This window comes from Pollicipes pollicipes, unplaced genomic scaffold, assembly GCF_011947565.3.
Source record: "Pollicipes pollicipes isolate AB1234 unplaced genomic scaffold, Ppol_2.1 Scaffold_4309;HRSCAF=5073_pilon_pilon_pilon, whole genome shotgun sequence".
Lineage (NCBI taxonomy): Eukaryota > Metazoa > Arthropoda > Thecostraca > Pollicipedomorpha > Pollicipedidae > Pollicipes > Pollicipes pollicipes.
The window spans coordinates 57-10,767 of NW_023596466.1; the positions used below are offsets into that span (position 1 = coordinate 57).

The 10,711-nt window shown below is 52.7% G+C and overlaps 1 protein-coding gene across 1 annotated transcript; it reads left to right on the forward strand.

Moving 5' to 3' along the window:
- Window positions 1-500: 500 nt before the first annotated feature.
- Window positions 501-6,903, forward strand: LOC119097726 (cGMP-dependent protein kinase, isozyme 1; the record flags this gene model as incomplete). The annotated part of the gene is given in 4 exon segments (XM_037220697.1): window positions 501-580; window positions 1,736-1,881; window positions 4,685-4,791; window positions 5,523-6,903. Coding segments are annotated over 4 exon segments (429 nt in total), but the record flags the coding sequence as incomplete, so codon positions are not given.
- Window positions 6,904-10,711: the final 3,808 nt, after the last annotated feature.

Consider the following 10,711-nt stretch of genomic DNA (forward strand, 5'->3'; position numbering starts at 1 on the left):
AATGGAGTGAATTTGCGTTGCTTCGTCAATGCGTTCAGCTGATATTAAATCGGTCCTGTAGCCTCCTTATCTTGTAGTCAGCTCGACACTAGCGGAATTCGCTGTGTGTCTGATCACTTGCGTAAAACGTTCTTAGAAGATTGGTATTCAACGTAATTGTTCAGTGCATTTTGAATGCAACCCTATAAGATTTGCTGCTCATTTTCTGGAATGTTGCGGGTGTATGGGCGTTCCAACTTCACAGAAAAGTGCACTCGTGTCTGTTCATCACGTTTGCAAGATGCGTGTTCACTGCTGTATCCCAGCATCTGTTTCTCCAGTCTCGCAGTGCATCAGCTCACTCGGCTCGCTGTGTACCTTTTCCCGCCATTTCCGATCTGCCAGTTCCCGCCATTTCCACTCTGCCTGTTCCCGCCATTTCCACTCTGCCTACTCCCGCCATTTTCGCTCTGCCTGTCAGCTTCAGCGAGACGCGGGCACTGACCTCTCCCCTGCTCCAGGTGATCCTGAACAAAGGTCATGACCGAGCAGTCGACTACTGGAGCCTCGGCGTGCTCATGTTCGAGCTCTACACGGGAGCGTAAGTACCAGTCTGCTGTCGGCTGCTGGGCGCTGTCGTGAGGTCGAAGGTCGCAGGGCACCTTGGTTTCCTGCAGCTAGAGTTCAGCGAGGGATACTTAGGGTGTCAGATTGGATTTATATGCGTTCAGCTCTGCCACCCATATTCGATTCTCCGAAAGCTGGAGGTGCCTGTCGTTGTACTCCTGGCGGCACTCTTGGTATGGATACGACACGCGATTACCATGATGTGCCTGATAGCCTCCCAATGCGTGCCTGGTGCCTCCGGGCAGACCCTGACACCTCACACGTGACACTGGTGATCACTGACATTGACACAGGACACCTGACACCCACCTGACATTGTCAGCATTGTTAACATATACACGACGGAACGCAACGCGAACGCCGCAGCCTGCCTTCCACGCTCGTCGCCACGGCTTTCGTACCAGTCGAACTGTCCGGAGTTGTCGAGGGAAACAAACGATTCGTTGGTCTGTGATTGGTGGCGACAAACGACTGTTTATCTCCGGTCCGGACAAGCCACCATTTGCCTCTGACTGATAGCGACATAGAGTCGTTGGTCTCGGCCTGTTGCAAACGATCGTTGCTTGCTGATTGGTCGTCGGTCTGTGGCAATGGCAAGTGACTGGTGACCGCTGATTGGTTGTTAGCTCGTGGCAGGCCATTGTCTGGCCCCTGATTGGCGTGGTGGTTGAACAGTCATGAACGTCGCCCTTACCAAATGGCAAGTACCGCTGCGCTGACTCAACTGGTTAACGGGCTTGACAAATGATTCGCACCACATTCCTGGAAACTCTGTCTTGGAGGCTCGAGCGATCGCTCCGTATTTACAGTGATAACTATCGCCGAGGGGGAATAATATAAAGCGGTATAAAGCGGTATCAAGCGGTAGCGGTAGCGGTAGACCTATGCGCCAATGTCGCGTCATGAGCCTGTGATGAACCCAAGCGTCACGTTGTTCATGCTTGCGCTGCCAGTTTCGTTGTTTTTCGCTTTTCAAACTTTTCAAACTTTTCCAAATTAAGAAAGTAGGTACTATGGCGTTGATTATGTTGAAATGATTGCGATCTCAATTTCAATAACCACGGCGACGAGATTGTTGTCTTGATGGTGGTGGTTTGATGATGACAACAATGATTTTTCATTATTCTAGCCCGCCGTTCTCGGCGTCTGACCCGATGAAGACGTACAACATCATCTTGAAAGGAATCGACATCATCGACTTCCCCCGGCACATCCCCCGCTCCGGCGAGCAGCTGATCAAGCGGCTGTGCAGGGACATCCCCACTGAGAGGCTCGGTGAGTGACGGCTGGGTCGGCCTCTGTGGGACAGTCCGTGGTTGGATCAGCCTCTTTGGGACAGTCCGTGGTTGGGTCAGCCTCTGTGGGACAGTCCATGGCTGGGTCAGCATCTTTGGGACAGTCCGTGGTTGGGCCAGCCTCTGTGGGACAGTCCATGGCTGGGTCAGCCTCTTTGGGACAGTCCGTGGTTGGGTCAGCCTCTTTGGGACAGTCCGTGGTTGGGTCAGCCTCTTTGGGACAGTCCGTGTTTGGGTCAGACCATGTGGGACAGTCCGTGGTTGGGTCAGCCTCTTTGGGACAGTCTGTGGCTGGGTCGGCCTCTTTGGGGCAGTCTGTGGCTGAGCTGGCCCCTGTGGGCCAGTCTTTGACTGGGTCGGACTCTGTGGGACAGTATGTGACTGGGTCAGCTTCTGCGGGACAGTCTGTGGCTGGTTTCTATGGGGTTCCATTCAGCCCATGCTTGCTTGATTACGTCGCTGAAATAATATACCGTGACATTTTATAGGTTGCTTATGATCCGACTTATGCTGCACTTAGCGAGATGATACGGTAGTATGATGTGATAACTCGTAATAGCTCATTCAAAACTCCCAACCCGCAATGTTGTGCTCCCTTCGTTGTTGCTAGTCGTCTGTTAGTCATCTGCTGATGCTTTGACTGAAAACCGAGTCGGTGGTCCGGGAAGCCATTTTGGCATTTTGAGATGGGTGTTGTGGTCACACCTGTGTGCTTTCATGACGATATACTGGCACAAATGAAAGCAGATTTAAATTTATTGATCTTTCTTTCGTTCGCTGATGACGTTATCAGTGATTCAAACAAAGCATAAATCACCACAAAACCAAAACATCGAAAAATCTCTAAAAAGGGACAGGAACACGACCACCAAAATCATTGCCATCCTGCGCAGTCTAATGAACTCAAAGTACGAGCAGAATTGATGTCGCGGTAGCTTTCGGTCTCTGGTTTTGTTCTGATTACGCCGTAAAAATAACGATAGAACCAAAACAAACATGCCCCTCGTAAGCAAGCTAGCTATATTCAGCATTGTTTAGTGTGGGGGGGGGGGGGAGGGCAGGAGAGATAGAGTCTGCCACCATCAGGGTGACTCTGTAAACCCTGTGCCCCCCCCCCCCCCCTCCCTTGGCAAGGCTCGTAAACAAGTGAGCTATATCCGTCGATTTACTGGGGTCGGCAGTCACCATCAGGGAGCTTTTGGCAGCTCTGTGCCCTCCCTTGGCAAGGCTCTGGCCAGGTCCCTGCCTACATACAAAAGCAGATACAATCAGGTTCACTGAATAAGAGGCAAATTAATGCTGAGTCGACCAATTCATGCCTATGGTGCTGTAGCAGGTGTCCAATAGATGATTTACAGCAGGCATGAAGTTTCTCAGAATGGATCGGGGCTACGGAGATCGAACAGTGAGAATGACTCGGCCCGCCACCAAAATATACCAACAAGCAGATTTTTCCGCCGGATTTTGCTCGTTTTCTTCCAAAACATGGGAAAAATGAAGCCCATTTGGGGAGGGTCAGCTTTCCTTCCCAGCTAAATGGTAGATCACGCTCCTGATTTACGCACCAATAAGAAGTGATGCTGATCCATGAATGTGCGGCAAAGCAGCCATAGGACCAGTGGTAACTCAAAATTCCTTCCCGGTAGTGAAGTTTTGCTTCGACAACGAAAACAGTGTTGAAATGGACGTGTAATCTTAGGAAGTTGGATAGTCTTATTTCCCAAATGGCATAGATGAGTCGAACGGACAAGAACGTACGCCAGTGGAAGAAGCTGAAAACGTAAATCTAGCATGGTCAACGTAACATTTAATTTGTTCCAGAATGTGTTATGCTATTAATTAAGAAAACGGACGGTGTTCATGTATTTCGTTTCGGTCCCCCCCCCCCCCCCATGCCCATACTCCCTGGTCACCTGGCTTGGTTCCCACTAAAAAAAATTTAAGCGTACTCTGAGTCTGCTCCCCAATTTTTGAAACGTTCCTACGCCTATGGCCGACTGCGTATTAGACTTAAGCGGGCGTTCAAAATCCCACAATATTCCCATTTCAATATTTTGGTATATTCCCATTTCAAGTAAGTCGTGCAGCGTGTGGCATCCGCGAGCTTCGCTGCATCACCGAGTCAGCCCTGACTCCGTCGTCTGTCGACCCACTCTCTGCTAGTCAGTTGTCCGTGTGAGGCCGGTGTCACCGACGAAATAAATGCCATTAAAAAATATGAAAATATAAAAATATGAAAAGAATGAAAATCAGAAAAATATGAAATTTGACACGTTATTTCTTGTATCAAAGACGCCATTGTTCTGGCCCTTTTCTCAGCGGTGACAAGCAACTGCATATTTTCTGCGTGTTTATGCGGCGAGAGCATCGCTTTTTTCATGTGTACGCGCATGCGCGTTTGTATAGTTCATCAGTCAAGCCAATCATGCTGAATGTTGTCGGGGACTGCGTCGAGCTTTAATAAAACATGTCCCATGATCAGAATGCCTAAATGGGACAGGCCCGCCCTGCACAACTGCACAACTGCTCTCAGCGCAGGTCCGTTCGTCATCTGCCACTGTGCGGCGGGAACACGCCCTGGCATGAGGCCGACTGGTGAGCGAGGGCGAGCCGCCGCCGGACGCGCTCTACCGGGAGACGAGGACTACCGCCGCCACCGATGCTAGCAGCGCTGGTTGGAACTGAACTGACCGTATGCGTCGTCGGCACGAGCCTTATCTTACCTACTTCTTACCTTACCAACGCCAAGTCTTACCTTACCAAGCCGTACTTCTTCACCGCAGGGTATCAGCGCAATGGCGTCGAGGACATCCGAAAGCACAAGTGGTTCCAGGGCTTTGACTGGGAGGGCCTGCGCTGTCGAAGCCTCACGCCGCCCATCATACCGCAGGTCGGTGAGGTCAATGCCAGGTCAGGTCAGGTCAGTGCAGTCAATGTCGGATACGTCAGGTCGGTGCGATCAATGTCAGGTCACGTCAGGTCAGGTCGATCAATGTAGGTCACGTCAGGCAGGTCGATCAATGTCAGGTCACGTCAGGTCAGTGCGATCAATGTCAGGTCAGGTCAGGTAAGTACGATCAATGTGGGGTCGGGTCAGATAACGCCTGGTGGGGGTATCAATCAAGGATAGAATAGTCGTAGGTTTTGGGCTTTTTGAAGGGAGGACGTTTCGTGTCGTCGAGCACCGGTTTTGTGGGGTGTTAGCTGGTGCGGAGCACTAAAGGGACTCGTGGGCTGAAGGGTCTGGCGAGGATCGGACTCGGGTCCCCAAAGTTAGAGTTGGTGCCGGTAGTGACTGGACTTTCTGGCCGTCGATTTGCGCGCGTGTCCCGCTCCCGATGACGCCAGTAATGTTCTGATGACGTCAGTGGTGTTCCGATGACATCAGTGGTGTCCCGATGACGTCATTGGTATCCATATGACGTCAGTGGTTCTCGATGCCGTCAGTAGTGTGCCGGTGATGTCAGTGGTGTTCGGTGACGTCAGTGATGCCCCGATGGCGTCAGTGGTGTCTTGATGACGTCATTGATGTTTGGATGACGTCAGTGGTGTCTCGATGTCTCCGCTCCCGGCAGCGGCGCGTCCGATGCGCGCTGACGGAACGGTGCCCCGTCGTTCCAGGTGAAGGGCCCCACGGACGCGTCCAACTTCGACTGCTACTCGCGCGACCTGGAGACACCTCCGGACGAGCTGTCCGGCTGGGATGATGACTTCTGATGGTGTGAGACGCGGCCGCCCGCGCAGGCCGCCACGGAAGACGGCGTCACCGTCGCTGAGAAAGACGGCGCCACCGTCGCGAAGGAGGACGGCGCTATCGTCGCTGCAAAAGATGGTGTCACTGCCGCTGCTGACGAGGGCGATACCAAGGTCACCAGGGACGGTGCCACGGACGCTACGGCGGAGAAAGGCACCGTGGCTTCGGAGCACAACGCCGCCGCTGCTGCAGGAGTATTCGCCGCCTCCGCTGGCGTGGAGAGCGACGCCGCCGCCAACGAAGATGGCGCCACTGCCGCGGCAGAGGACGTCCCAGCGCACAGGAGGACTCGTCCGAGCCTGTGACCTGCTCAGCACTAGGGGCTGGAGCCGTTGGGGTGACGTAATCGATGAGTCACCCCAGTGAGCCGCGCGCGCCAGCGCGAGAAAACCGACACATCATGTCACGTGCCTCCGCAGCGACGTCGCCGCCCGTTTGGCGCGGGCGAGGCCGCCGACCACGTGACCCGACCCGGCCGGGGTCGCACGGCGCCGCTCGCCACCAGGGTGCGGGCTGCGAGGCGCGGAGTGCTCGAGCGGTGGCGGACCCGGGGCGCCGTCTCGTACGCCGTCCAGCATGTGGAGTGGGGTTGCGCGGGTGACGGTCGCCTTTAGGGATGGGTCTGGTGTTGAAGCGCGCGGCGGCGGACACAGCTGCGGCCTGCCCGCCAGCGGCAGCGATGACGTGGGTCTCTTCGAAAGTCGTCTACAAAGCCGTGTCGCGAGAGATGTTTATTTTTCAGAGAGCGTGCGCAGCGGTGTGTGATAAACTTTGGCGCGTTCTGCGCAGGACAATCATAGCGTGGCGCCGGATTGACGAGCCCACGAGGTGGTACCGGGCGTCAACATGGCGTCAACGTCAACTCAACGTGGTGGCGTCCTGGTTCACGGCGCCCTGGCGGAGGCAGACGCCATAGGCAGGTGGCAACAGCACGCCGTCGCTCTCCGGTTGCAGTGGCTGTGCGGATGTATCACTCGAGTGACGTCACGGGACTATATCACTGAGTGACGTCACGCGGTGAAGCGGACACTGCTCGCACTGCGTCTGTTCACATATTAATTGTAACGGTCGTCGGGAAAGCGATTGATGGCTGACAGCCAATCACGAGCGGAACCGGTCAGCGGCGTCTTTAATTGGCCGACCATCGGTGAGGATTCTGGACCGCGCACCAATCAGGGGAAGGTCTGTATTGGACGCCGATTCTGTAGTGTACTTGTTACCATAGAAGCGATACATCTGATTCTGCTAGCCGTTTGTATGGTCTTGCCGCTAGCCGCTTATTATGGCTTGTAGGGTCTTGTCATGTCTCCGACACTGGACAGCAGGGGCGAGGCCAAGAGTTCATCGAGGTTACAGCTACAGCTAGCTGCTCGTCGTAGGGTCTCGTCATGGCTCCGACACTGGACAGCAGGGGCGAGGCCAAGATTTCATCGAGGCTACAGTTACAATCAGCCGCTCGTCGTAGGGTTTCGTCATGTCTCCGACACTGGACAGCAGGGGCGAGGCCAAGATTTCATCGAGGTTACAGTTACAATTACAGTCACAGTTCAATTATTCACGGAAAGCTTTAACTTTTTGTCAAGAGCTGTCTACGCTACAAGGTAAAAGTGCGTTGCCCAGCGTTACACAGCGTCACGTAAAAAAAAAGAGTGGACCGGCCTGAAGACGGATCGTCACTCCTTCACTCACCCCGGCACGCTCACACTCATCATTACAACATCACAGATAAATCGAACATAAAATCAGAACATCACAGACAAGCCGAAGAAGCATGAGCTGCCGTAGTGCTGCACAATGATCCGCCCCAATCAGATCCAAAGACCGATCCGTATCGCACACACAGAAACCAAACGGGAAGCAGAAGAAGTGGACGGCGGGGAGGGCCGCGATGTGACTGGCATACCTGTAAAATGATTTCGAATACAACTGCGACTAAGACGCCGTGGACATAAAACACAAAACGAGACGCTGTCTCGCACTATGACGAAAACCGGGAGACAACGCCATGTAAATTGCGCGGTCTTGAAGGCCGGGCCTCGGGCCTGAGCAATTGCCATATAAAGGACGCGATTTTGAGCGACTTGGCGATTTTGAGGGATTTGGCGGAATTCCAGAAAATCACTTGAAATACGGCGAGAAAGATGAGAGGCAAGTAAGAATCTGACCGATGCTTCCAACAGAAAACTAGGCAGAGAGAACCAAGCGCAACAACATCAAATTCGGGGACAACGGGAGTCCTTCCGAATTAAGTGGGGAGGCCATAGCCATTTTGGGATTAATTTCGACACAGTATCCATCGAGTCAATGCTGAACTTTCAGAACGTTGGGGCTCAGCCCCATCCCTTTTTCTCGGATCTTGCGTCCCTGACCACAGCCGAGGGAAAATCAGACTGTTTCAACGGCAGCAGTACGCCTTACAAAGCAAGACTCAAAACACATACATCCCGCAAAGAAGACAACAGACCCAACCCTGGTTACGGCAAGGCGGTCTTGGAGTCAGTGGTGAGTCAGCCCTGGACGCGGGCTAGCCGGTTAGCCGATTTTGCAGCTGGCTTATGGCTAACGACTAATGCAGGGCCCCGAATGGGCGTCACTTTCGGGTGAGGGCTGGAAAATACATGCGAGACCGTTGTAAATTTAATCTGATCCAGCTGACTATACCCCAATATTTCAAGAAAAACTCGATTTCGTAAGATCTTGGCACTTAACACCCGCTGTTGTGCCATCAAAGAAATGTAGTCGGGCAGGGGTTTATTCCCACGGAGGCGATGAGGGCGACTGTGCGCTTACAAGTTGGATACAATACTTAGTTGGATACAAATGCAGCATAACCTCGCTCACCGCTCGCTAGCCAATAGCATAGTTTGAGCGCCCCGTGGAATCCCTGGCTCGTTCGGCCGACCGACGCCTCAGGGAACGCGGCATCTGGCGGCCGCCGGCGGGCCCCGGCAGGTCGACCTGGCGGCCGCCGGCGGGCCCCGGCAGATCCACCTGGCGGCCGCCGGCGGGCCCCGGCAGGTCGACCTGGCGGCCGCCGGCGGGCCCCGGCAGGTCGACCTGGCGGCTGAAGGCGGGCCCCGGCAGGTCGACCTGGCGGCTGTCGGAGGGCCCCGGCAGGTCGACCTGACGGCTGCCGGCGCGTTCCGGTGGGTCAACCTGGCAGTAACAAGTCATCCCGGACCTTGGAAAATTACCCAAGGTCCTAAAGGTCAAGGTCAAGGGTCAAACTGTCGTTTTCAAAAACTAAAAACTAAATTAGTTCCCCTCCCCAAAGACTGCCTAAATTTTGTGTTAGTCTCGCTTACTTTTAGCAAAATTCAAAAAATATGGGGTTATATGAGTTTAAGTAGGTCCACACCTGTATGGGGTTTTGAATTCAAAAGGCCATTTTGAAAATCATTCCCTGCAGTTCACAGCCCTGTCTTTCTTATTATTTAAAAACCCTCTGAGCTATACGGCCGCGAAGATGTGCGAGCTTCTCCGCGCCGACTTTCAATGCCATTCAGGTCCCAATCACATTCAAATCCTGCCACCCCATCGGTCATGCGACGTCAAAGCCGAGAAGAATCTTATGGACGAGCCGTTCAGAGCTGGCGGCCGTGAACACGATTCCTAAGCATAGTGGACCTTAGTTGGCTCTCAATGAATGTTGAGCAAACACAGGTATGCATCTTAAATTCGCGGTTAAATATGCAAGCACACCACGATGAAGGGCCAAAACACTAGCACATAACGATATTCAGCTCAGAAAACACCTCCAGAACCTCCACCGCCACCTCCCGGCGATTTTTTTTTTGCTTTGTTTCAACTTACGTTATTCGCCATGAGAGGAAAGCGGGGCTAACAAATCTCGCATAAGCTAATTCCTGAGTAATCTTGCACAAAAACGGCTCATCCTATGTAAGTCCAGGGGCTACTTTAGAGAGAAAGCACAGGAAAACCACACAAATGCAATTTTGCTTTGATAGGATGGGCAATACGGAAAATATGGTCAGCAAGGACCATCATTCAAGATCATAATTTATCGCATATATGTGGGATAAAGCCCGCGAGTGAAAGCTAGGCTACGTTGCGTGCCGGTCCGTTGCCTTTTTCCGACATTATTCATGCGCACCACGGGGCTAGGTGGCGAATCAGATTCCGTTAGATCTTCGTGCCCCATAGCGATTTAATCACGAAGTCCAGGTCAACATCGGATCGGGATTGGACAGAATCGCTGTCGCCTAGCAGCGTTCGGAGGGTGTGGGGGAGGCGGTGTGTTAACGAGTGACTCGTGACATAGCGACGTTCCCGAGTAAGAGCAGCGTCTCCAATCAATATGTGTCAAAATTCAATACAAATCAATAACCAATCCAATCAATACGTAAGTCAGACATGACAAGCCTTGCAGGCCGGTGGCGCAAAGCGACTGAATATGTAACTATGGATGAGACGAATGTTTCCGTGACATTTCCCGCAACGTCTCAAACACAGCAAAATCACTTCTCTTTGCCTGTTCTGATGACACGTTGCCCGTGGTTGGAGTAAAGGTTTGATTCGATACATGTGTCTAGCATGCGAGAGATTCTACTGGTTCTGCAAATACGAAGCAAAACGGATTTAAATGAAATGAACATCACCTAGTGCCAGAAACAATGCTAGAGGCGTTGGTAGACAGACACCTTCGTTCTCAAGGGTGTCGGCGAGGACATTTCCGCAATGCTATAATACCACGATATCCACAGAAAGGTCACATGTTGGTCGGTAGGTAGCGAAAGTATTATATTATGGATGTTATGCACTCCCGGGTGGTTTAAGCACTACGAGCGATTACTAGAGTGGCAATTCCGCGCGGCTAGTTTTGCAGCACGTCGACGTCATACAAAAGTTGCACGACGCAATCAAACAATGACGTGTTAGGGAGCACATTTACCAAACCGAAAAAAATGTGTGGTCTAGAGCATTCTCTTTTACATAACACGCGCCTGGGTGGCCGGCTAGATACTCTTTGCTCAGGCGGGGGGTCAATTCGACCCTCTGAGATCTCAGGAACTAAGAAAGATAGGGACACCAAATT